The 27660-nt window shown below is 41.3% G+C and overlaps 1 protein-coding gene across 1 annotated transcript in view; it reads left to right on the top strand.

The window, feature by feature from the left end:
* Window positions 1-27660, top strand: part of DPP6 (dipeptidyl-peptidase 6) — a gene marked incomplete at its 5' end in the record, with an annotated part of 87161 nt that overhangs the window by 48422 nt on the left and 11079 nt on the right. Inside the window, 3 exons of the mRNA XM_009585037.1 lie at window positions 1391-1509; window positions 22493-22540; window positions 26697-26795. Of these exons, the coding sequence (XP_009583332.1) occupies window positions 1391-1509; window positions 22493-22540; window positions 26697-26795 (266 nt within the window). The remainder of the gene's footprint in view (window positions 1-1390; window positions 1510-22492; window positions 22541-26696; window positions 26796-27660) is intronic.

Below are 27660 nucleotides of genomic sequence, written 5' to 3' on the forward strand. Positions count from 1 at the left end.
AGTAGCATCATTTTTTCCTTTTGAGACCTCTATGCCTGTTCTCTGCACTCCACAGGTTTTTGAGAGTAGCTCTGCTCGGTGTTTATTTTCTTGAAGAAAAAAAATCAAAATTATTTTGACCATTAATTTCTATTTAAATGGGAAGAAAATCTCATTTTAAAAGCTGAGTCCAGGCCCAGCTGCTCAAGAGCTGCTGGCATGAGTCAAGGAGCTTCCCACCCCTCCCTCGTCTTGACATGCAGCTCACCCTGGAGCCTCATTAACCTTCCCTCCCCACATAGGCAACAGTGAAAGAGATGCCCAAAATGTCAATGTCCTTGACCTTACTTTGATTACACAGTGATCTTGGCCTCCCTTCAGGTATTTGATTTCCTGCGCTGGGTAGTCTGATTGTGTCTCGTCCCAGCCCAAGGGTGTCAGCTCAGAAGCATCCTTGGCAAGTGTTCATTGACAGAACTCCGCTGGAGTTCTGACAGCTTATATCAGATGAAGATCTGGGGTTTGGTTTTTTTATTTCCTTTTTGTGTCTGATTTAGTAGCTTGTAAACAGGATTTAAGCCAGAGACATGACCTCAGCCTAAACAACAACTCAAGACCTACTCAGTTCAGTCTCTGTGGTTTTAAACAGGTTGTGCAGCCTCATCTCTTTCTACCTTGAAATAGTAGCAAACACACTCACCTGCTTTACAGCAATACTGGAAATATCTATTAGTTAATATTCTTGAAGCATTTTAAGTTTCAAAATGCTATAGCAGTGCAAAATTTTATTTATTATTTGCTAATAATCTGCAATTCATTCTTCAACTTACAGTAGACTCTTACAAAACGCTTCTGAGCATATGAACAGGCCACGTTACCTTCTGCAAAAACAGACCCCTAAACACAATCTTTCCTTTCTACTTGGATGTTATAAGAGCAACTGTTTAAAGCCCCAAAAAGGGCTTTGGCCTCTGAGGCAGCTGCTAGACAATCAGACCAGTGAGGCAACCAGTAAGACACTTAAAGAAAGCAATTCCAGCTCTTTATTGTCTGTCATAATGTAAGTAGGTGTAGAAATACTGCTCCATTGTTTCATGCCTTCATTCTCCAAATTATGACTTCCTCCTGTGGAATTGCAACCATCATTTTCTTTTAAAAACTATACCTTCTTTCATAACCAGCTGACCCTGCGAAAAAGACATCAGTATCCTTTTATATATTCTCCATTCAGGCAAAAAAAAAAAGCCATTACTGCTATTTAAACTCAACCAAATGGAAATGCTTTGTCTCTTACTAATGTTGGACACATTATATTTATGTTCTTGTTCTACAGTACAGTAAGGTTCAAGTAATGTTGCTTCCAGATAATATTTGCTCAGTGACCTTCACGGACTTGTATTAACTTTTTCAGCGCAAGCACAAATGGAAACTTCAACAGGCAGTGTCTGTCTTGTGATCTGATTGAAAACTGTACTTATTTCAGTGCATCCTTCAGTCACAACCTGGAATACTTCCTACTGACATGTGAAGGTATGTTACGTTTTGTTATTGCGGTTGTTGTGCCTAAGGATAGGATTTACAGCTGGCATTGATATCTTTAGATATCTTGTGTACCTGTGGGCAGCTGTGAAGGACTGGCCATAAATATCTGGGTTACTTTGCTTTTAAAGCTTTACTCTTAACATGTTTTTTCTTTTGTGTATTTTTAATTAAAAGCAGATGTGTGCAACCTTTTCCTGTGCATGCTTGACTATTGAAGATAGAGGCACATTCCTTTAGGCATTCCAAGCATCCTTAAGTTCAAGTAACAGCAAAACCTAGAGGAGATAAAACGTCAGAAAGTTTGTGAGAGATAAACCAGCGAGGTGGGATTAACCGTGGGTGACTGGGACTGAGTTCCAAATGCATCAACGCGTACCGGTACTATGAACAGGGGGATTCAAAGTAAATAAGTTACAATCAAAAGACAGTTTGCCAAGAAAAGGTAGTTTGCAGAAAGCTACATAGTGGACAATGTGAGTACAGAATATCTAGTGTTTCACTGCTCGTTTATCATAGATTTCCCTTAGCTTGGAGCAATCTATAGGTTCGACAGAGATTTCATGTGCTGAAAATGCCTTACACTATCCAAAGGGCTAAGGCTAGAGGGCATTTCAGGAGAAGAGTTGTAAAAGTCAGCTTTCTCCAGCTCTGTTAAGAATAAATGCAGAACTCCATAGCATTTAATCCTATGTAATTTAATTCTGCTTAATTATCCTAAATTGCACACACAATGGATGAACACAGAACTGGATTGCAGCCCCCCACGGCAAGCGTTATTCTTACTGGTCATCTGCTGCTGTGATTGAAGCTGTTCAAATGGCTGCACACCCTCTAAAGCAACTATTGCAAAGCAGCAAGCCAATAAGAAATGCTTTATTTTCAACAGCTCAGGAACAAACAAACGTGTATAACAAAAAAAAGTAGCTGTTGTGTATGCTGTTGTACAGCAGCTCTAAGTACTCTCTCTGCTGAACGTCAGCAGTCTGTTTGGGATGGCAAAATGGGAAATAACCAAGATAATCAAGATAAAGTGGAGAAGTGTAATGGTTAACATGATACCAAGCAAAACGTCTGGACATGGACATTTGTAAAAACATGTTCTGCCCCGAAAATGAAGGATAGACTGTATTTTGGGGCCGTTTATAGGTATCCTAAAAAAATAGTTTGCAGTACACTACAGTGAAATAACATTGACAGTACAATGGACTAATTAACTTAACAGACTACATGTAAATCTCTGAATCTGCAAGTATGGCAGACATATGCAGAGAAGTGTAATTTTCCATTAAACATTCAGTTCTGTAGTAGATGTTATGAAGTTTATGAAGTTTGCCTCCTTACAAGAAAAGCCCTGTATATTTTTCTTCTTCTTTTCAAGAAAATCTGTCAATAGCTACTAGAGACAGTGTACCTTTCCCTTACACCAAGATAATTGTTTTACCATAATTAGAAGCATTTGTGAATAACAAGATTAAGGTTTCTAAAGGTCTTATCAACAGTTATGAGGTGATATGTTTGTATCACATTATCTCTCATTCACAAAAACCTCCATGATACCTGAAGAGATTAATGAGTTTTATTAGCGTGTACGTTAATCCAAGTACACAAGATAATGATTTTGCATAACAAACTGTGGGCCAGATTCTCAGCTGCTGTAAACAATACCTCCATCATAAGGTCATTAGAGTTAGATCTGTTTACATCTGCTGAAGATATCTTTGTCTGTATTTTCATTATACAGGACTAAATTCTCAAACCGTAATCTCAGTGTAGCACAAATACAGCACAGCCTGAACTACGGAGCTAATGTCAATGTCTCCATTCAGATACCTTTGCTAAATATGTATACATGAGAAAATACAGAGATCTTGGTAGGATTTCCATTTTCAATGATTTTATAAAAATACTAGTCCATTACATTTGGTGGAGTTATTCCTTATTTACCTAACTGAAAGTGAGAGGTCTTTCAACTTCTTTGCTTTCAAGCAGTTTACAGGAACAACATTTCTTTTTAGCACCTTTTGTGTAGGATCCATCTGACTTCAGATATTTGCTATGGGTACATTTACAGCAGAGACAACTCCCTTTGGTTCCTGTTACAGCTGCTGTGGGAAACGTCTGTTCTGGCTGAAATGCAGCCTTCTGGATAAAAGTAATCACCGCCTCAGACTTTGGTCATACAACTAGGGTAGAGCTGTTGCGGTTTGATGGAGAACCACTTGGATCCACTAATAGGATACTTCCTTTTCCACATCTCCTCAGGCTGCTTAACTAGAGCTTGCTCTTGCCTCACTTTCTCAGGATATTATTTTATTTATCATAAGCAGTCATACTCTAGTATCTTCTTGATTAGCAGGAAATCCCATTTATCCATATACACATATAACACATAGATGGAAAAACTACTTGAATGAGGATGTATCAAGGAGCCCTGCGTTGATCAAACAGGTAGAGCAGCAGCAGCCGCCCACCAGGGTGGACGAGTGTTTGTCTTACAACGTCTGCTACCCAAGGGTTTCTGCCAGCAGTTCCCACCTCTGCTTCCCCCAAAAAATCACAGCTGGAGTCGATGTTAATGACCAGACAGTGGCAGACAGTACCTGTTGCTGTTTGGTGCTTTCTTCTCCATCTACGTTGTATAAAAACACCCAGAGCTCAGGTCTTGCTCCATACTCTGTGACTGCCTACAAAAATGTGTGTTTGTAGCCATAACTGGTGTATGACTTTATATCAGATGTATATGTGTCTTCGAAGGTAGCTAAATATGATTTTACTCTGATCAAGCCTGTAATGATTTAAAAAATCGTATTTTCGCAGCTGTCCACAGGACAAATGCATGGGCAAATATTTATGGCTTGAAAACAGTTTCTGTACTGACACTTAGAGACTAACCTCCACCATACCTCAGTTTCACTCTATCCCTTTTATTGCCTTGCTTTGTGATCTTCAGTTGCAAACTTCGCTGAGTTTAGAGACACAGACACGACAGTGGCTCAGCTTAACCTCTCTAAAATGGATGGCAAGGTTTGTAAGGCTTGATTATGCAACCGATACTTATAAAGTGCTCTGTGATACTTAAATGAAAGGCAACGGAAAGGGAAAACATACATATTTAAAAAAAAAAACAAGAAAGGTCTGGCATTGATCATTTGATCCCAAAGGTCAAGAGTTGGAAGTTTTCTACTCACTGCTTTGGTACCTTAGAGGCAGCATATAATTGTCTTAAAGGATTTTTTGCTGCCCTGCAGACTATGCTTAACAGCAGTGCTACCTGGCACAGAAGGAAATGAGAGAAGAAGTATGCTATAATAAAAGGTAACCTCTCTTTCGAGAGGACAATGTAATGCTTACTGTCAGGAGGCAACATTTATTGCAATCACTCAGTCCTAGAAGGCTAGTTACCTTATATTTCATCTAATTTTATATGCTCATGATTGAATTACTGTAGCAGGATCTAAGGAAACATGATGCTTTGCAGACTGCTGTTAGATTATCTCTTCTAGACACTGTCGAAAAAGCAATATGTGCTGGAGCAAGGTCACTCCTACTGTCATTTTCATCATAAAATATGGGCTTACACTTCTGTGTCTTCTCATAAACCAGCACAGACACTGCCACTGATTCCTTCTGAGATAAACAGAAAGAAGATCTGGATGGAAAGGTTTTGCTACTTTATACATAAATTTAATTGAGGATGGGATTTTCTCATCTGGAATGGGATGTAAAATTCAATTGCATAGAGAAAAGGGTAAGAAATTACAAGTTTTGGCTGTGGAAAGCAATTTACTCCTGTTTCTTTAGTGGGGCTCAGACATGTACGGTGTGAGGCTGAATGACACTGAGCCAGTAAAGCAGTAAAGCCCATTTTTAAGTGATAGCTCCTTCTCCTCTGGAGGATGAAGCCTTATCAACAACTACCACTGTAGTCAGCTGTGTAGTGTTTTAGTACTTCCATTTTAAATAGGTGCACCTTGTCTTCAATGACTCCTTCCCTTGCTCCCTGGTGTAACCTGCCAGCACTATTAAAACCTGAGTCCTAGTTGAGGTTGTTCATAGGAGAAGAAAGGACATGCAACCATTTCTATTGCAGGCTAACTTGTACTCTGATACTCCGTGTAGCAGGTTTGGTTACAGCATCTTCACTCATAAAAAAACCCTGTGAAGTCACTGAGACTTCTGCTTGAACACACAGAACTGGGAAAGATTTCCTGGATCCTGGAGTTTAAGTCCCTGCTATTGCAGACAGCGGCATCGTAGCATCCTTTACATTAGTTGGTCAGTCTCCATCGACTGACCTCAGCCATAAGCTGATCTTGGCCAGCTCGATGCACCTGGGGAGGTGTGAGGTTCCCCACAAAGGGTTAATGCCTTCTAGCTCTGAGACAAGAGGAATAGTGAGGAAGACCTCTGGCACATGCATACATTACTGCAATTAATGCCATTTACTACATGATGAAAATGAAAGGGGGGAGTATTCATGGAATGCCTACCAGCCTGCTAATTAAAGTTCTCCATAATCATGCATTATCAGGAAGGAATTAATCATTTTTAGGGATGACACAATGAAAATTGGTAGTTACACAGAGGGGAGAGAACTGTAATGAGGGCTAAAAGAAAACTTGTCTCATGCTTGGCATGGTTGCTGGTGATAGAGAAGTGCCTTTGCCACTGCACTGTGTATTATTTTTCATCCATTGACCAATTTGGGAAAAATCAGCTTTACTTTGAGAAGAGACAACAGTGTAACACAACAGGGGACACTATCGTCTTCTATAGGTCTCAAGACCTTCCTCCTTTTCCAGAAATAGTAAGATTGTTTTGATTCAAAATACTATAAAATCACTGTAGTTTATCCTAGCTCTTTGAAGATTCTCTCTGCTGGAACCTGTGTTTGTAGCTGACTGGTAGTCTTTATTGTCAGTATTGTGCAGGTCAAATGACTTTAAAGCTGTCTCTCTCTTTGGAGAAAAGAAAATAGACTCTTCTAACAAAAATGTTGAAGTATTATCACCTGATTTGGAAGTCCTCTCTAGCACTGTGGTTATCAGTAGCTTAGCCTAGACGCTGTAGATCAGTAATCACAGGTAACAGGGATGAAGTAATTTCTGCCTTTGCTAGCAGGCAGTTTTGTAGCTGTAGAGCAAAATGATATGTTGTAACTGAGCTGTGCTTGATAAAATACCTAAAGAACCAACAGAAAAGGGATTTATCTGGGTATACGTCTGCTTTTCTTCAGGTATGAACTCTGAGCCAGCAGCCACGATGACAACAGCTCTGTAACTACTCTCCTGGCCCTACAGTGCTGAAGGATGCCTACAGGCCTGGGAAAGCATTAAAAATAGGATTTATAGCTCTTAGGTCATGCCAGATAAAATCCTGGTTCAGTCCCATAAACAGAGAACAAGTGGTGCAAAAGCACAGAGCAGGAAAACTTTCCAATTTAAGGATCTCCTGTGAGAGTGATTCATACTAATGAAGAAGCAATGCAACCAAATTAGCGATAATCTGAGTCAAGTTCCTCATACCATTGTACATGTAATTCTTTCTGTCTGTGTATTTATGAGTTCTAAAGACAAGTGCTGCAAGTTTATTCTTTATAGAGGCAGCATGGAGCTATAAACTTCTCCTTAAACTGTTTCTTGAGAATCTAATTATCTTCTTTCTTCCCTCTTGGTGGAATATGGAAACACCATCTGGACATGGGAACGCTTAGGAGCATAACTTGCTGCTTCCACTTATTAGGTTTATTCTGAGCATTAAAAAGTCCTTTTCTTATTCTACATTTCTTTTATTTTCCAGATTTTTGATGGAGTCAGCAAAGACTTTCACTACCAGGTTTCATCAAATCATCTTGCTCTGCTTTGTGGCAGGTTGTCCTGATCTCTTTTAATCACATTTTAATACCGCAGAGTCCAGAGTGTGATTTAGCAAGATTCAGCCTTCCAATATGGAGAGGTCTAAAACCGTGTTTTGGAATCATTTTACAAATCTAGATTTTTCTGCCCTCTGATGTGGTTGCAGCACAAGCTCCTGCCCACACAGGTGATACACAAGTCTGAAATGTATGGTTACACTTCTGGAGGATACCATATATACAGAAATTTTTAGTGTAGGTGAGTCTAGGTTACAAAAGACGTCAAGTGAAATCATTAATTTATAATATGAGGGCTGCTTTAGGAGAATGCATCAGCTCAGCATTTATGCTTGTTGGGACCAGGATTCAAAACAGGGCTCATGGGCAATCTTTCTAAACCCGGTCAGTGATTGCTAGCTAGCACGTCTCCTGTTTTCTTTTAATAATGTGGCAAGGGCTTTTTACTAAAACACACTAGCCAGCACTCCTGTGCAAAAGAACTTTTAAAGGAGCCTAGAGGTGGTCAGAAAAGAGGGAAAACTGGGTCTTTAATGCTGCCTCGTTGTGCTGCCTAGCCCAGTGCTGTGCAACGTGAGATAAGCTCAGCCAACAGCCGGGTGGGTGGGAACATCCTTTGAAACGGCAGCATCCAGCACCAGCACCATTGGCATTGTTCAGCTCAAGGATTTAAAAACCATTATTTTTTTAAAATGTGAATAAACGTAAAATTCTGAGCAGTGTTTCAGTATTGTGTCTATACTTAAATGCCATTACTGCATAAAGACTTTGTCTTCATTGAGGAGATATATATTTTGGAAAATCTCCTAGTGTTTTATTCTCTCATGGGATTACCAGCTGATTTGAATAGACTTGAATGCGTTCCAAAGAAAAGCTAAATTAAAACCAATAAAATGCTTGGATTTGTTGACGAATTTCACCGTAACAAAGTAACATTTTGTTTTGCCCATCTTCTGATGGATTCAGTCAGTTTCATCTGCACTTTTTGTAGTGCTGAGTTTAGGGAACTTTTTTCCCTGAAAATCCCATAAAATCCTAGAGGCATGAGTTTTAATCAACAAATATCTTCACAAAAATGTACGAGTTTTAGCATATCACTCATGAGAAATTTTTGTCTGAAATATTCATGACAAAAAACCAGGGCTTCTACTGCTAGGGACTTACTTTCTGAATGAAAGTGTCTGAATCCTTTCTGCCTCAGTAAAGATCATGACATTTGTCTTTCTCCATGAGTGAATCAAACCACATTTTGCTTCAGTTTCTCTATTAATATGAGGGGGCCATGGGATCATCACAGAGACATTCTTGGCAGTAATTTGTACATCTGTGTCACTTTGAACAGGAAGAGCTTAATATTATTTAATATCTCAGGATAATCCTATACCGAGATTTATCAGGATACAGGGAAGAGGCAATAGAAGTTTTATTGTTGGTAAAATAAATGCTGCCGTAAGTGTTTAATTTGAGTTACGGAAAGATGCGTAAAGCCCTTTGCAACCTTTCCCCAGCTGATCATTTCCATGCTTTTACCAAGTGGGGAGCAAAGGTACAGCGAGAATTAGTGGTTTGCCTATGGCCACATCTTGAGTCAAGTATTGTGACCCCCATTTCCTTCCTCATATTGCAAGACAGCACTCCAAGGAAAAGGACCATTGGCTACTGGAACAGAGCAGAAATGTGTCTAGCTCTGTAGTCTGTCTCCATCGGTGGATGGTGCATAATTACCCTCTTCAGGATTTTTGCAATAATGTACCCATCAGGGACATGCCTGCCCAGCTCCTGCAATAAGAGGTTGGCTCATGCCTTCAGGCAGGAGAATAATGAACCTCTTTATACATCTTTCTCAGTTCCTTCGTTTAATCAGACCTTTTAACCTGTGCCATTTGGGCCAGACCTACCATCCCTGGAAAGCAATGGAAAACCTGGAGACAAGGATTTTTTATACTAGCTACGGACAAGCAGATGCCAGGAGCTGTAAATCAATGTAAGGTGCCTACCGTTCGACAGCACAAGTTCATAAAGCAACGTTTTGTCTACAAAACCTAACTACGTCGCTCATGGATTGCCTTACATATCACATAGAAATGTTGCATATCACAGTCTCATCAACAGCATTCCTGGAACCAGATTGTTCTTAGTAGTCAGCTCAGCTAAACACCAGTGCAAGCAATAATGAAAGTACGCAGCTTAGCTCTTCCCTGGATACGTTTGGCTATTTATGGACTATAAACCAACTTAATATTTAGGCAAATATATCTGCAAAAAGTAGGTGGATTGCTTTCTTTGTTCCTGTTCTGTAACAAAATAATCATGTTATTTGTAGGGTACTGCTGGATTCTCTAAGTCCTGCGTTGAACATGGACACCTATGATACATATATTTACAAACAGGTTGTTTTTATAATAGTTTTAATTTGTTGGCCTGTATCTAGACATGGAGAGTTCAAAGACACATTTGGTAACAGTGGTCTGAGAAGTCCTAACCAGCTGCAAAATGCTAGTTAGGACACATGGGTTTGATTTTTTTCTGTGTCACAAGCTTCTTTAGAGAACTCAAGCAGGTCTTGTAATTCCAGCTTCCTAGGGGTGTTGTGAAAATAAAATCCACTGCTGACTGCAGTGCTCAGATGGGCAGTGACAAGAAGGGGCAGAGAGTTTCCTAGGTGGATAAATTACCAGAGTGGTTTTGAAAGATTCAGTGAATCTTCAATCTATTCACTGCAGAGAAACCTTCCTAGCAGAAACTCAGCTATTAGTATGCAGGAGAGGTCTCCCGTAACAAAACCAGCATGTAAAATGATTAAATCATACCGGAGTGAAGAGCTAACAAGGCATGGCTGTACACGTTTGCTGTTAGCTCACAGCACCGCGCGATGTTTCGTCTCAATAGCAATTCAATAACTAGTCTGTAATTACATCGCAGACCTTAATAAGTGTGGGGCCAGTCCTCCCAGGTGCTGAATGCTCTTAACTCCCGCCAGCCGCAGCGGGAGCTGGAGATACTCCGTGCAGCAGAGCAGCCCCTCGGCATGTCGCGGGACGGGACTCCAGCAAGACCAGCCTCCCTTGCCACGTAGCATCGCTCAGTGCCGTTAGAGACAGGCAACGGTCTCTTGAACGAGGGATTGAATTTTGAGTTATAGCAGCAGTAAAGCAGTTATGAAAAATATAATAGCCCATTTTGGCTTAAAGCACGTCATTATGTGTTATATGTTTCTATAGCACTGGAGTGTGTTAGGAACTGGGAAACCCAGTGCAGCTGCGTTGGGGAATATCATCCTGCGGCTTTTTCGGTTTGGAGGGTCCTTAGAGGTGCATGTGTGTGCAATTTGCTCCTTGTGGGTGATACGGAAGTGTTGATCTTCTAAGAAGGAAGCGTTTGCTTGTCAAACGCTACAGGGAGAGTGTTTCATTAGGAGTGTTTTCTGTCGATAACACCCAGGTTATAATGGTAGAAACTCTTCTTCTTGCTTTTGAGAGACAAAGAAGCTGAAGTTCCTATTTAACCTCTCCAGGTAACCACTTCATGTGGCTTTGGGCATCTCTGGCAGATGGCTGGGGGAAGCTTGCTGCTGTGGGTACAAGCATCACTCCAGGGCCTGAAACAAATATTAAACGCACAGAGGGGAAATACCTAAATTTAATCCCTACGTAAGCTTAGTTACGTAGAAAGCCTGCTGCCTGGCAGTACTTTTGAAGCATGTGCGTTTAGTGTCAACTAATAATATCATAAAACTACCCATCATGGTAATGGCAAAGCATCTTAGAGTGTCTCCAAAGCACTTCTTACTAAAATTCAAGTAAACGCTTTCTAAGTGCAGCTGGTCCTGCGAAGAGGGCCAGAGCTTGGCAATTCAGGTGACCTTTGGTGAGGATTATAATAAATGATGTCATTGAGGTAGTCTAAAGAGACTTAATTAGATGCTGAAATAACTGCTAGCACTGAAAAGCAGTTTTATTAACCAAGTCGAGAGCCTATGGATAGAGAAGCGCAATAGGCATGCCCTGGTTTAAACAAACGTGAAGGTTGCTTCCCGGATTTTACTAATGGGGTATGCACCAGCTGCCATCACACTTCAGTATAGCCACGTCAACACCTCTGAAGACCTCAGCCAAGGCTGAGAGCCAACTGTAGATGCTTTCCTTACTGCAGGCTCCATAAGCGATAGCTCCCAGGTGGTGACCAGGAGGAGGAGGCTCAGGGGAAGGTGGCTTCTACCTGCTGTCCCGACTGATCGTGCCTCTCTCTGCCCCACCTCGCCTTGCTGTGAAATGCAATAACCCCCTATAAAGCACCTTATAGTATTTTTCATCAGTATATCTTGGAGGTCCACAGCACTGTATGTCCACAAGGACAGGAAGACAAAGTCAGTGCTGCCACTGAAAGAGGCAACTCCATCCTCTGTCCACCTTTTTCACCAGTCTGCTACCTGTGCCTAGGCTCACTCTGAGCTGGGTCCAGGAACTGAACTGAATGAAAAATAAATATAATCTTTTTTTTTTCTGCTGGGATCAGTTCTAGAAGCTCTTCTGCTGTTTTGCTGCATGGCTGTACAAACATTTCTGATCGCACAAGTGAGTGGGAAATGCTGGGATGGGACCAAGTGGCCAAGGTGGGGATGGAAGTGGAAACCACAGAGCAAGGATTTGGGAGTATTTTATGGACCATCTGATGACTACAGCTTATTACTGCTGCACCCCAGAGTAGAGTGGTATCTATATTCTCTATTATTCAAAAATAAATTATGGTTTTCATCTGCTGGCCCAGAGTTACATTATTTTCCATCACAGTAAGTGTTATAATATGCTTCAACAGAAAGGTTTGCTACTTACTGCCTTATGTGCAGCTCATGGGGGTTCAGATTTTCTGAACTATATCTGAGCTGTCCTTGGCCTGGGTCTGGGGTCTACAGCAAGGGGCAGAAAGCCAGTGTTTGACACTCTGTGCTATGGGGGTCTGAACATGGTGTTGTCTTTCTGGGTAGAGCAGGATAGGCAATCCCTAAGACCATGCTATCCTTGTGCTACTGCACAAGCCAAGCATCCTAGCCAAAATATCTGGCTAACAAAATCCGAGATGCATAAGAAACATGGAGGTAACACTGAAGTGCAGCTAAACATCCTGCAATGTGATAACGGCCTCCAGGAACCAGGCATAACCCAACAGTGTGGGTGCAGGTTCCCACCCAGCCAATGCTAAATGAGCACAGCAGCCGCGCTCCTGCCTGGAAGGCAATCCCAGTAGTTGCTCACATATTAGGTCACTGGGTGACTGTTATCTGTTGTGACCAGAATGGTTTCCTATACAAGGATGATTACGACAACGCTTGGTTTTTTTGTATACGCAGTAGCGGGAGGCTGTAATTAGTGCTTCCAGGCAAACTGTGACCTTTTGGAACTTTTCCTGAGGCTTATGAAGCTTAAATTAGTTTCTGCTGTTTGAAAGCATGCACAGACTTAATCTCTGGGTCCTATTTATATTATAATTACTATATAATTCACATTTGCATTCACTTGACTCCCTTTCTTACTTAACAGCCAAGGTTGGCTCTTGCATCTCAACTCCTTTGTGTGCAGTTCACGGGTCAGAAATCCCGTGGGTAAAGGCAGGATGGGGAGAGCTCACTCTCGCTCCCTCACATGCTTGTACGACTTCAGAATAGCAGACTGATATGAAAAATCCCTTTTGCACAAACAAAAGGTACCACAAGAGCTTTTTCTCCAGGAAAAGAGAGGATGCTATTAGTGGTTTGGAATCTGAAAGAGAACTTCTTTTCTGTCGGCTGTTAAGAATGTCGTTATTAATGTGGTCTGAGATTAATTAAAATGGTGGCTTTTGTGGATGTTTCAGTCACATTTTGTCTTCCTTTAAGCAGATCATTCATTTATGTTATAAAATATTTCACTGTATTTAATGTGGTGTAAAGTACCCATAAATACACAGTGACATAGAACAAGTGGGGAAAAAAAGCATGAATATTTAATAATAAAATGAATAGAAAACAACTAATTTCCAGTGCATGGAAAAACAAGATTGTGAAACGAAAGTGGAACTCCTATCCCCTTTAAAATTACCTCATTCTGCAAAGCACTACGTGTTTCTTGCTTTTACATGCTTTGATCCTGTTTTCATTTTGATTCTTGCTTGTAGATATTAGCCGTCTGGCATTGCCCAGAGGAAGGTGATCTATCATCTGCGTGCAGCCAGGGTTCTTGTCATTCGGTCATTCCATACATATAACATTTTATCTGAACTCCACTCGTAGGAGATAAATGACCATGACAACAGGCTTCCTCCGATGCTTCAAATAATGAAGCTTCACAAATCAGGCAGTGGCCTCCTGCATGTTGAGACTAGGGTGCATGTGCGTTATTTCCAGCTATATGAGCGACCTTGGTTGAACTCATTATTCTGCAGTGGATAGTACAGATGTTACCATCCCGCAAGATTTAAAGCTTCCTCTAAGGAAAACTGCTTTTTTCACCTTGTTTGCCAGCTGGTCCAGCTGTAAGGTTTATTGCTGGCTTTTGTTTTCTGTTTGCATGGTACTTGTTTAGTTCTTTATTAATGCAGCCAGTACATTAAGGATATATTAAAACCTGAGAACTCATGAGTGGAAAACAGCTTAATAACTAGACAATGCGAAGCAATGTTTTTGGTGGGTTTTTTGAAGTTAATACCCAGCATCAGTTATTATTTAACTAGCTAGGATATCATTATTTTGTTGCAAGAGAATTTTACTTATGGAAAAGAATAAATTACAGTTATCTAAATCAATTTATCCTAGGCTTTTAGTGGAATAAACACAAAATATGCAATGGGGTATTATTCTGTCAGTGTTAATGAGTTGTAAATGGCACTGAGAAGAGAGTATTTTCTTTCATGCTGCAATGACAAGGAAATAGCCTTTTCCCTTGAATATATCAGCAGTATGTTTATTAGAGGAGCTGGGAGGAGTAACAGGGACTGCAATGCTCTTTCTCCCCTTCCACAGCTCTTCCAGGACGTGGCTACACAGTCTCTTCATCATGACTACGCTGCCATTTGTGATACTTTTTAGTCAGGAATCACAAGATCGTAGGAAAATTCAGGTTGGAAGGAACCTTAGGAGGTCTCTAGTGCAACCTCCTGCTCCAAGCAGTGTCAGGGAAGAGATCAGACCAGATTGATCAGGGCTGTGTCTAGTCTTTCTTAAAAGCCTCCAAGGATGGAGAGTGCACAACCTCCCCGGGCATCCTGAGTTATCCAGAGACTTTCCAAGGTTGGCAGGGAATACAGAAAAAGTCAGGCATATTCCCCCACATACGGTATTTCTCTTAGGATTAGCATATACTAAGAAATAAGAAACAAGTATATTTTAAAAATAGGGACAAATGTTAAACTTTTGCTTTCATCTCTTTTCAAAGTTTGCAGAAAGCCTGGATTAAAATTGAATTGAAAGAGGTTAAATTAATGAGGGATTCAATTAGCAATAGCAGGAAATAGAACAGAAATTGGAAAAAGAGAGAGAGTTGCCTATGGGGATTTCTCTGTTCAGATTCGTTCTTCCAACCATAGATCTGAACCAGCACACTAGAACAAAATACCTTAGCCTTTTGGGAAGTCAGTGATCCCCATGTGAGCTGGAATGGTTCCCTCCTACCTCTGGTACTTACAGCTCCAGGTACACAGTCAAGGTGCACTATCAGGTTCAGGAACACTGCAAGCAAATTCTCCTAACCTACCTCCTTTTTACAGCTGATCTTATCACTATAAGGGATGAACGTACCTGCAACATTTCTTGAAGATCATAGGTTTTCCACGTTCCTCTTTGGAACCATCCACATGCATTATTGCATTATGGCTTTTGAAAACCTTACCCAAAGCCTCCTGAAAGGAAGGAAATGCTTTCACTGAAGGGATGAATGTACCTGCAACGTTTCTCATAGGTTTTCCACGTTCCTCTTTGGAACCATCCACATGCATTATTGCATTATGGCTTTTGAAAACCTTACCCAAAGCCTCCTGAAAGGAAGGAAATGCTTTCACTGAGCCCACTCGGTGTGATAGCTCATTGGATGATATTAATTAAGAAGGAGAGGATGGGGATTAATGAAAGAATTGTAAGGGAAGGTTAAATACCAACTAAATGAAAGAAGGCAACAGATTATGATTAAGAGAAATATAAGGCTAATTGGAGATCACAGCAGGGTTCATTAGGAGCTGGTCTTGGGAATGACCTTACTTAGATTGTTCCCTGGCAGCCTGGGAACCCAAAGCTGGACGCAGCTAATGGAATTTGTTAAGGCCACAAAGCTGATAAGCATCACTAGAAGGCAGAGAGAAACACTGGAGAATCTGGCTGTCTTGCAGGGCTGGAGTGGGAGAAATTAGTAGTACAAAGAGCAAAATTAAGCACATGGTGACTCAGGGCAAGAATTTGTCTTGTATGCTTGAAGCTCAAGAGTTACAAATGCCTCAGAAGAGCAGATGAGTGCCTTGGCATGCAATGCTGGTCACTGGATGTCTGCAAAACGCCTGCCGGCTGTGGTCATGGAAGAGGCAAGTGCTCTTTTAGGATGGATCAGGCAAACAATTTTCCGTAGAACTGGGCAAGTAGCAGTTTCACCATATAAGGACCAGTTAAGACATCCTCTGCAGCAGGGGTAGAGTCCTGGTCATTTCTGTTTAGGTAGGAGGAACTGAATGTGAAATGCTCTTGCATTAAAGAATAAGAGGAAAAGAAACTTTGTCTTGAAAAAGGGAGCTAAAATAATCTAGTTTATCCTACTGGCTGAGAGCTTTGGGGACACATGACTGCTCTAACTATAATGGGAATACTCATGATTAGTAGAAAACAGCTTGTTGGAAGAAACGCAAAAAGGTGTAAATTGGAGTGACAGCCAGCGTAGCTTCAAGTTGGAAGGCAGCTCCTACCAGAAGCGAGACACCAGTAGGAATTACATCAGCAAAAACAGTTATATTTAGAAGGCATTTGTCGATACTTTTATTATACACAATTACCTGAAGAAGCAAGGGAGGGTCTTCTCAGAGCCAGGAGTCCCATGTCCTTCTGCGTTTCAGTGACCATAGGACAGAGGGTGGGATGGAGCCGGTTAGTGTCAGCCCAGCTTCCCACGCCACTGTTTGTAGGCGCCTCTTAAAATCCTGTGGAAAGTTATATTTAGAGGGCATTTGTCGATACTTTTATAATACACAATTACCTGAAGAAGCAAGGGAGGGTCTTCTCAGAGCCAGGAGTCCCATGTCCTTCTGCGTTTCAGTGACCATAGGACAGAGGGTGGGATGGAGCCGGTTAGTGTCAGCCCAGCTTCCCACGCCACTGTTTGTAGGCGCCTCTTAAAATCCTGTGGAATGGACTGAGGACCTGACCATGCTTATTCATTCGAGCAACCTTTTGAAGAACTCATCAGACCTATTTTGTGTAGTATAATTAAGGACAAATCTCTTGCTCATTTGCCCTCTAGACACTGCTAACTGAAGCCGCCTCAGAGGAACCAGATTTATTTCTGCTCTATGTAAATTAAGCATGAAATTTATTACTCATATCAGATGGGGCAGAAACAAGCAGTACCATCGGTGTGGTTTGTGCAATCCTGTGTGTTGCCCGAGAACAAGACAGCATTGATTATTTTACAAGACAAGTTACATTTGAGGAAGTAAAGATTAGATTACAAAATTAAAAGCCTTGGGGAGGGCGAAGAGCAGCACAAATCTGTTTGATGTTTGTGTCAACAAGGTTGCCAAAGCAAACAGCATGAACATCTGTCTGTAGCATAGACTGGAAAATACTGTAAATGGGAAAATATTTTAATTGTAAGCAGCGGTTCACAGAACTCCCCATGTCTTTATTTATTAGGCTGATAATATCACCCCAACATATGAACTTTATGCAGCACGTATAAATAATTCATGGGTTAGCAAATAAAGAGATCTGGAATCTGTACACAGAGATGGCTGTTGCCAATTATCTCACTTGTGCAGAGCCAGACACTCTCAGCCCCCATTGCTTGCAGCTGCTCTTTTAAATCATTCATCAGCGCTTAAGAGATACGCTGGTGGCGCTGGCAAAGAGTATTTGAATTTTCATTGTTTACACACTGTGAATTTAGCTTCTGGTCTGAAATTATCTGCCACATTGAAGCCTTTGAGAATATGGATGAGAAGAATAAGACAATTCCTCTTCTTTTTCCTTTTTTAACACTTACATAACTCTGATTACCTTTTTTGCAATTTTACTTCGTATTCTTTTTGTAATCACCACTTTCATTTTAAAGTTGTAGCTGATATAATTCCCTATGCTGTTTAGATCATGAAAACATCAGGAATACTTTGGAATATTCTCTTAAAAGTATTACAGAACAAAAGTCTGGTAAATATTTTGTTCAAAGTTGTATGATTTTCCGGTTTTATTCTGGAAATCTATACCTTACCACCTAAATATCTAGAGTTGCTTCTTTCTGATAGTGTTTAAGCAGAAGCCTCTTGGAAATAATAATGAAAGCTGCTTAAAAAATTGATGACAAGCCATGGCCAATGCTTTTTCTTGTCAAATTACTGAGGCACTGAGTTTCTGTGCACTTTCAGATGTCAGCGGGTAGTACTTCCTTGATGATAAATTTGCCCGTGTCGTTATAGTGATACGGCTTAATTTACTTCTAGCATGGATAATGACAGTAACGTTTTTAAAGTCAAAGGCCTTATGATAAAGCCAGACGTTTAACTGTATTAATTGAAAATCTCAGTCCTGTAACTAGAGATTTATGCAGCATTATTAACTATTTGTCTATCTGGGAATGTATAGAGTATGTCTATACACACAGAAGTTCTGTCAATAGTTTCGGTCCTTTCTCTTAAGCTATAAATAAAGCAGCAGCGTTAAAACTGCTGTCAAGTTACTGGGGTTAGCTGGTGGAATGCTGGAGCCTAGGAGAAGGGAATGGACCTGCAAGCCAGGTGAAGAGGTTCCAGCTGATAGTGCTCCAGTGCACCCCATCCCGCTCCTGCCAGAGGGATGCGGCGAGGGACAATGGGATTACAGAGCCCGTACGGTGCCACCCAGCGTCCTAAAAATTTTGGGGGAGGTGGCAGGGAGCAGCAGTGCCAGGTCCCACACCTCGGGGCGGATCACAGCCCTGCTTGTAACTACCCCTCTGCAGCCGGGGCCGGGAGAAGAAATCCGACAGCATCCTCATCCCCTCGTCATGCAGGGAAGTAGGCTGCTCGTGATTTTGGGAACAGTCACCCAGGTTATGGGGTATGTGCTGGGTCTATTACCTTTTCACATCAGGGGCAAAGCAGCTCGGTATCTGCTTTACTTTCTTAAAGTGGAGCGCTTTGTGGTTTATTCTGCAAGGAGGACAAGCAAATGCTTAAATCCAGCCTGCGCCCACTGCTCCCATGCGCTCAGGACCTCTGTAAGCAAGAGGCAGAGTTTGCAAAGTTTCCGAGGGGGACGGGTAGATGCAGGCGCTCATCAGCGCTGATTAAAGAACAGAAGCAGCAGACTGTGCCAGGGCTCAGGAGTCCCAATCAAAGCCCGTTTGGAAGGGCTCTGGAGAGAGGAGACACGGAGCAGAGGATGTCCTCGCTCTGCTTCTGTCAGCTCCCAGCAGTTCATTGAACAAATTAGGTTTCACTCTCAGATCCGCAAATGACAGTGGATGGCATTTACCAGATGGCATGTGTAATGGGACTGTCACACCGTTATAGGTTTAAAAATAAAGTATAGGAGGCAGCTAATGAATATACACTTCCTAATTTCAAGAATTTTGTTCTATCCCTGTCAGGCGTTAGGCACTCGACTTGTGAGTGTTGAAAGACTTTTGATGTGTGTGTACTAAAAGACATAGTCTAGCACGTAACTAGGTTGTTTTACTTTAAAAGCTGGCATTGAAATAAGCAATTTACATCATTCTTAAAAAAAGTGATTTTTCTTCTTAATGACTTTCAACCCGCTCAAAAGTCAAATGCATTGTTCAACTGGAATGTCATCATTGGGAATATTTAATATCGAAAGTAATCTTTCTCACAAACCTGATGATTCTACTCTAGATTTCTGTCTTTACCATTTTTCCTCATTTGTTGAAAAATAAAAATTGAGCAACTCAAAAGTCTACTTTTTCAAGGATACTGATGCATATTTTGAAATATTTTTATTTGATATTATTTCAAACTGATTATCTTTGTGTGGGACCTCACTTTAAAATACTGATTTGGGGAGATGACAGTAAGGTAGTGAGAGTCTAAGGAAACACAATATATAATACATGGAATTTTCTAAACTACATACTGGCTTTTTTTTATATTTATTAGTTTCTCAGAGTTTTTCCAGTGCCAACACAAAAAGGAAAAATAAATTAGAAAATAAAAGGATTATATGCATTGTATTTTTCTCTTTATCCCTTTCCTTTTGTTAGGCATTTTTGTGTTAATTAAAGGACTGCTCTAGCTCCTATCAAAGTCATTTGGGAGGATTCCTTTTATTTTCAGTGATGATTTTATCATGCCCATGATGAATTGTTTATTAGGTTTGTTACTTTTCCAGCAGACTGGCTTCTGGGACTGCAGAGAAAAAGCAGGGCAGATTTATAAATAAATATAGTCAGCATATCAATGTATATTGGTAGTAGAAAGGTAAATTCAGTTAAATCCTGGTGAGTAAAACGTGGTTTTCCTCTGTGCGTTATACTCACTTAGCTGCATTCTAAGAAAATGGTGCGAACAAAGGAATGGGATTGTTAGTGAAGAACATTCTCAGTTACTAGGAAATAAAAGTCAGGCTGCCATATCAGTCAGCTTAATGATAAATAAAACCTTTTTCTGCCTCTTCTCTGTAAAGGTAAGGTCTACATTAAACACTCTTGATTGTATGCAAGGGGACGTGGTTTCCTGGCAGCACAGGGAAAACCACTGACACAATTATACTGCCCTAAAATCTTTCTTGCTCTCAAGAAATTATTTCACTTACCGAACCAGTATGGATGGCTCACAGTAACCCGTTTTTATTGCCATTTGTGTGCACACTGTCAGTTACAGCATATCAGGGGCTTTTTCTCAGCCAGCTCTACACAAATTGCTGGTGCACATGACTGGTGATCACACAGGATTTGCTTGTACGTTGGAGGACTCAAGACATCTTAAAGGGGCTTGAATCTCAGTGAATATCAAGCCCTTTAAGCTGTTTTAATTTTGAAGCTTAAAAAACGTTGGATTTTTTAATATTCAATGTAATTCAACACCAGGTTTCCCCTGCGTGCCAGCAGCGTGTCACCAGACCGTCAGAGCCCGAGAAAGTAGGAAACATGGTTTCTAACAACCTTTCCTCCAACCTTTCGTCCATGGGTCTTTTGTACAGACGGTTCCAAATTTTGCCATCCCCGCTGGCTGCACACCCTCATCACATAGTAAGTTGGAACTGGAAATACTGTACATTCAAAAGAGAAGACCTGCCACGAAGACTGTGTTCAGTTTTGGGCCCCTCACTACAAGAAGGACATTGAGGTGCTGGAGCGTGTCCAGAGAAGGGCAACGAAGCTGGTGAAATGCCTGGAGCACAAGTCTGATGAGGAGCGGCTGAGGGAACTGGGCTTGTTTAGCCTGGAGAAGAGGAGGCTGAGGGGGGACCTCATCGCGCTCTACAACTACCTGAAAGGAGGTTGTAGCGAGGTGGGGGGTGGTCTCTTCTCCCAAGTAACTAGTGATAGGACAAGAGGAAATGGCCCCAAGTTGTGCCAAGGGAGGTTTAGATTGGATATTAGGAAAAATTGCTTCACGGGAAAGGTTGTCAAGCCTTGGACCAGGCTGCCCAGGGAAGTGGTTGAGTCCCCATCCCTGGAGGTATTTAAAAGACGTGTAGATGTGGTGCTTAGGGACATGGTTTTGTGGTGGACTTGGCAGTGCTAGGATAACGGTTGGACTCTATGATCTTAAGGGTCTTTTCCAACCTAAACGATTCTATGAGTCTATGATTCTATGATCTAGGATCTTCACCCACACATGGCGTGGGAGCCCTCTGTTCCTGCTGGTTCGGATCTTTGCTGAATGTACGGATGATCTTTCCTCAGCTGCTCACACTTGCTGCTGCTGCATCATATTACATTATGGGCAAAGGGAAGGGAAGTAAGATAACCACTATCTCTGAGGTTAAGGATTAACCATTTCATCATTGCAGTGCTTCTTCCACCTTCCTGAGCAGTGTTGTCAAACTCATTGGAAAAGCTGTGAACAGGTATGGTAGTAACCTACAAGAGGCTATGCTGGGTCAGACCGAAGCTCCTTTTGGCCCAGCGTCCTGTCTCCATGAGCAGTCAGCAGACGATAATTGAAAAACAGAGAGAAAGAAGCTGGCAACTACAAAATGAACCTAATCTCATGTACCATCCCATTTTTTCTATCAATCAGCCACTTGGTGACTTTCTGAACAAGAAGTTGAATCCAGACCACTGTGCTAAAGGCTATAGCCTTTATAGCACCCTGTGCTGAAGACTACAGCGTCCTGTGGTAAAGACTACAGCATCCTAAAGACTGTAGCATCCTATGGCAATGAATTCTGTGGTTCACTTGTGCATTGCATAGTAATGACAATCCTCTTTGTATACTACTGACCGATTTCAATACCCAAATGCTGCATTTTAAGACAGCATATGTGGTCTTTTTTAGTGTAAGAGCTAAACTGGTTTTAATTCATTTAAAAAAAACACAAAACCAAAATCAAAACATTTGCAAAACAGCAACAGTTATCCTAGCATATAAAATGTAAATGCTTTGTGCTGTGATGTTTGGGTGTCATTAGAATAATTTAAAAAGCAAGTGATTTAATTGTGTTTGTGCTAATTATAATGTTTACAGATTCGGGAAAGATGCATTTAGTGGTCCATTGGGAAAGGGCTTTGAAACCTCGCATGTCTTCAAGTCTACAGTACTGTCATTTATTCATAGACTCTTTCTAATACCAGGGTGATTTGCTTTTTAGATTACTCTTGCATGGAAAGTGAGTCTCAGGAGTCTTCAGCTCCGTGGAATCCAAAACCAGGTTCACTTGTGTCTGTGTGTGTTTCGATAGATATTTAACCGAGTTCTTTTCTTCTTCTTTTCAAGGTCCCCGAGTCCCGATGGTGACTGTTCACAACACAACCGATGCACAGAGTAAGAATGGGCTTGAGCCTTGCAATTCTTCAGAGTAAAGTAGCCAGGCAGGACACTGAGACGTAGCTGCTTTTTAGAAAACTTACACTAGCGGGGAGCCCAGCCTCTGCCCAGATGCAAGTCTTGGGGTACAAAGACTCTGGTTTGGCCATGGCATTTGTTATCAACTTTCTCAAAAAAATGCACAGATCTCTCTCTCTCTTTTTGTTAGTCTTTCACAAATATTCATTTACATCCTACTCAAAAGTAAGAAATATTTAGCTTAATCTACGATTTTAAAAAAAATCACTCTGATACGGATTACCAGGTTGAAAGAGAGAATGCAGAGGAGTGAGCCCCTCAAGTTGTACCTTTGCCTGGTTTCCTGATCTGTTCACAGGGATTGTAGCACTTACTTGTTCAGTAGGGCTTTTTTAATGCTAGTGATTCACACCTACACCAGTGTGAAGCTGGAATTATTCCAAATGCAGGTTTCTTCCCTTAAAATCTTTGGTACTGGCTGTAGCCATTGCCATACTGGTTAGGACTCCCTGTGGAGCTCACAGAGCTGTGAGGTTTCTGGGGTTCCTCCTTTACACCTGTAGCAATACAGATTATGCAAAGATCAATTTTTTACCCCATGTCAGCATGGCAGGGAGCCTCAGAATGACAGCCTTTCTTTGTCCCTTCTCTCTACAGGGGTCTTAAACCAAGGTGCCCCTTTCTCTCTTTCATGAGTCTCAGGAGACCATAGCAGGGTGTGGGACTGAGTCCCACGTGAAACCAAGGTTTATCTGCTCCTGTCATTTTGATGGGAGACCTTTATCTTTCGTTTTAATGTAGAGTTTAGCCCAGCCGTAACCTGCAGTTAGGGACTTCAGGCATTGCTGTGATCCAAATAATAAGCAACACCTTTATTCTAGCTGCTCTGTATGTGCCTGGTTTATCAGGTATCAGTTTAGCTTAACTGGATTTACAGCAACTCATTGCTGTTGTATCTGCAAAGGAGCAGAGCAAACCAGGGAACTTAGCTCCCAAACTAAAGGTTTTCTGTGAAATGCTGAGCTGCTGAATTTCCCACTGAAGGTGGTAAGCGTCAAAGGAAAAACTCCTGTGGCACCAGGACACATAAGAAAAAAGCACAAGGATCCCTCTTGCTTTATACAGTTTCTGTGACTTTTTATTCCCTGTTCTCTCAATTTCTGTTGGCAACATGCATTTCAAGTCCTTACCCCACCTAGAAAAGTTTTGCTTGTAAGCAGGATGGTTAGAGTGCAATCCCAAATTCTGATTGAACTTTTTTAAATCAAATTTAAAATCAGATTTGTGGCATATTGTATCCTTTACCATTAAAACAGAAATACTCAGCAGTGTTCCATCTAGTGTCAAGTATCCAATACTGTTAAGGAGATGCATTGTACATTTAACTTTAATTTATTCTCCCATCCTTTTCAATTAATTTGTTCCAATTAAAAAGTTCCTTTGCAGAGAAAGACATGCATAAAATTTAGCAACATCCTGAAACAAATTAGGTTAAAGCAATGTACTGCTATGTGACTGTCCTGTAAGGGCAGCAAGAAAGATCTTTGCTGCCAAAGCAAAGCAGCACAACGTACCATGGACCGTGGCTTAGACTGTCTGCCATCGTCTTGCTTACGGGATGACTGTAAGATAAATATTTCATTTCCTTGTTCCTCAGTTACCCCACTGGTCTACAATTTCTGGGTAAAAGTGCCATGAACTTTTTGTTCATGTTCATGTTCATGTTATTGCTCCTGGCAGTAGTGGGATAGGGATATAGCTCCATGTGCCAGTCTGGTCCCTTATGAAACTACTTCTGCTGTAACTAAGCAAAAGTTGGCCTTTGTAGTTATTCTGGCCTACAAAAATACAAGAATTGCTTTTTTAAGTAATACTGAAAACAAATTGCAAGCTCCTAGCTTTCCAGTCTTTCTGCACCAGTGACCACTCATATCTCAGTCTATGCTCAAGGGTGTACCAGGTCATCTTCTTCCCAGCGGAGACCTGACCTTGCTGAGCATAACTCCAGAGCAGCCCTGGTGATGCCCGCAAGGCTCTTCAGCCCACAGAGGATGTTGCCACAGGGCCAGGAGAGCTTCTTGGCTCTGACCTACAGCTCCAAAGTGGCTTTCTTTTTTGACGCCTTAAACACGATACCTTAATTTTACCATAGACATGGAGACAGCTGCGTGGCTATAACAGCATGTTCAGGATAGTGCGCTCATGAACTGTGTTATAGCCTCCTGTATAGTTTTATAAAATACTTTTAGATGAATAAAATAAGAGATACTATAAAATAGAAACAGCAAATGAAGGGCTTGAAAAAGTAACATAAACCACACCGAGACTAGTTTTATTTTGACAGATATATATGTATAGCATTTATTACCTAGAGAACTTGATCTAGTCATGCACAGAACACATCCCCTACTGAAATTCATGATTTTCTGCATATGATTATCATTTCCCTTCATTCCTTTTTTTTCCCCTCATTCTTTTGCTTTTGAATAAAGGGCAACCGACAGTTGCATATTACTGAATTTACTTACTTAATATGAGCCCATTACTCTATAAAGGGAGTTTGCCTCTGTATTCTGCAATAATCTGATAATAGTGAGTTGCACTGAATATTATAGCATGCTTACATTTAATTAAGCAATGACCATTTGTACTCCACAGACTCAAGCTCCCTGTGGTCCTAAAGCAGAAAAGAAAGTCCTTTAGGAGATATGCCAATCTTTTTTATTTCCTCCACAGTCTTCCTGGCTTTCTGTGAATGCAATTATACGAACAAATAAAATGGCTTGACTAAATTCCCCTACGTGGCAAGCCCCTTTCTGCTGATAAAGCTACTTGTGTGTGCCATAATTAAATGAGAATCTTAATATTTAACTAAACGTAATAGGCTGTTGCTTTGGCACTTTTGTGGGGGTTGTGGTTTCAATAGAGATGAGCCAGGCTTTTCAGAAGCAGGGTGAATAGTCATTGAACCAATATAATATTGCTGAAAGATCTGTGAAATGTATTAAGTGGGAAGGGCATGTTTCTGTGCTGTGCCTGCCTATTCAACAGAGATGGGCAATGAGAGCATGATCATCAGGTACCGTAAGTATTATTTGAAGAGCTGGGGTTACACATCTATTTATCAGTGTGTCTCAAAAGGGAAGTTACAGTCAATGAAACACGTAATTCGGTGTGAAATCGCAAACCCTCCTTGGGTTCACGCAGCAGAGATAATGCCCTGGATCCCCCTGGTTCAAACCCAGCCTGGTGCCATGGGGATGAGCACTGCAACGGGCCCCCCAGACCAGGATTCACTGCCACTGCAGTGGGATCCCCCCGGCCCTTGAATCTCTCCCCCGAGGGGCTCAGGAGCCTCACCCTCACCAGGAGACATTTCCCACCACCTAGGACATACAATGTCTCCTAAAGATGGTCCCTTTCCTTATCATCCCTTCCCTGGGAAGGACTTGCTCTTTCTGATGTTGGAGGTGACCGCTTTTTCTAGAAGAGGCTCAGCGGTTAGAGCACATGGCTGTGATGCGGGGTATAAAGGTTAAATCCTGGGAAGGAGGAAGGAATCCTCTATTTCAGTCCCAGAGAGTCCTTGGATAAGACACACAAGCAAAATGAACAATTCTTGAAACACTCTGAAAGCCAAGACTTCTCCAAAACCTGACATTGCAGGTTTGTATGATCTTTGTCCAGTCTTGTCTCCCCATGATTTTCCTTCTCATGGATTTTCTCTTGTGTAGCAGCACAACCTTGTCCTGAAGCCTTCCATAGTCTCCTCCCTTTCCCCATTTATTATGTGTAACTTGGGCACAGACTTGAGGACTTCTTCATTTGATATCTAGCTTTGCATGGCAGGTAGATGTCTGACTGGGACCCATAGTACTGCCTCAACACAGGAGGTCACATTCCCACTTGCTGTAAATCAGCTAACGGTCACTGATTTCAGGAATACAGCGCTTCGCCAATGCAGAACCTGGAAGGGGTTTCAAAGACTTAATTGAATTAGACGTCTGTCAGGACTAGAAGGAAATTTTTTCATAAGGAAACTTGTGTTACAAATATTAAGGTGGCTATAAAAAGTTAAAATGCTTTTTCACAAACAATGCCAAAAGTTTTTGTGATCTTGTCCTTCTTCTTTCAGAAATTTTTGAGCTGGAGGTAAATGAAAATGTGCAGCTGACTGTAAATGACAGGCAAATGCCTAAGGTAGAATATATGGAAATCAAGATAGACGATTACAGTAAGTAGCACTTTTCCTCTCTCTTATTTTTCTTTCTCTTTTTCACTGCTATTTCTGTGAAATGATACAGTCATCTTGGCTAGACTAGCAGGAGGAAAAATGACTTTGGCTCTCAATAAACTCACACAGTTTGCAAAGCACTCTCGTAGGATGTGCTACATAAGGAGGTTATTACAGAGACAGGATTTGATGAGAATGCAGCTGAAGAAAGGCAAAATGGTAGGGTTGGGGTTTTTTTTTCCTTCTAAAATTTTCTTTGTAGAGAAAAAGCCACTCTGGGAAATGACACGATGTGGTGCCCGCGTTGTTCAGGGCATTTGCCCTAGCTGGACTGGTGTATCATTTGAGATGGGTTTGAAGTGGGATACTGTATGTGCTTGCTGGCTATAGCGGTGGCCGCCTTTCAGTATACAATACCGAACTGCAGTGAATGAAGACAACTCACCAACGACTGCCCATCAAAGTCATTCAGGATTCTTTGAGAAAGACGTATCATTTGATAGGGTTGGAAAAAAAAAGCTTTATGAGAAAAGCCAAATGAGATTTCACCTGGAGTAAAGGAGACAGAAACTTGGAGCAGTTTATACCCGCAGCTGGTGCATTCTGTGTACCACTTGTGTCATCATTCCCCACATATCTATATGCCAAAGAGGACAGAAAGAGAGAAAAGCCTAATGGCAAACAGCCAACGTGTAAGCATTTTGTGCCTATCTCTGTAGTTGTACCTGAAACAACCTGACAAGCATCTCCTCTGGCTGTAAGCAGATATCTTACCTATATGTGGAAAATCCACATACTCAGAGTTGTGTGATGGCTCCCAAAAATCCCAGTTTACGTGTATGGTGGCAACTCTAAAAAAAACCCA

The sequence above is a fragment of the Fulmarus glacialis genome, unplaced genomic scaffold (assembly GCF_000690835.1).
Source record: "Fulmarus glacialis isolate BGI_N327 unplaced genomic scaffold, ASM69083v1 scaffold8689, whole genome shotgun sequence".
NCBI lineage: Eukaryota > Metazoa > Chordata > Aves > Procellariiformes > Procellariidae > Fulmarus > Fulmarus glacialis.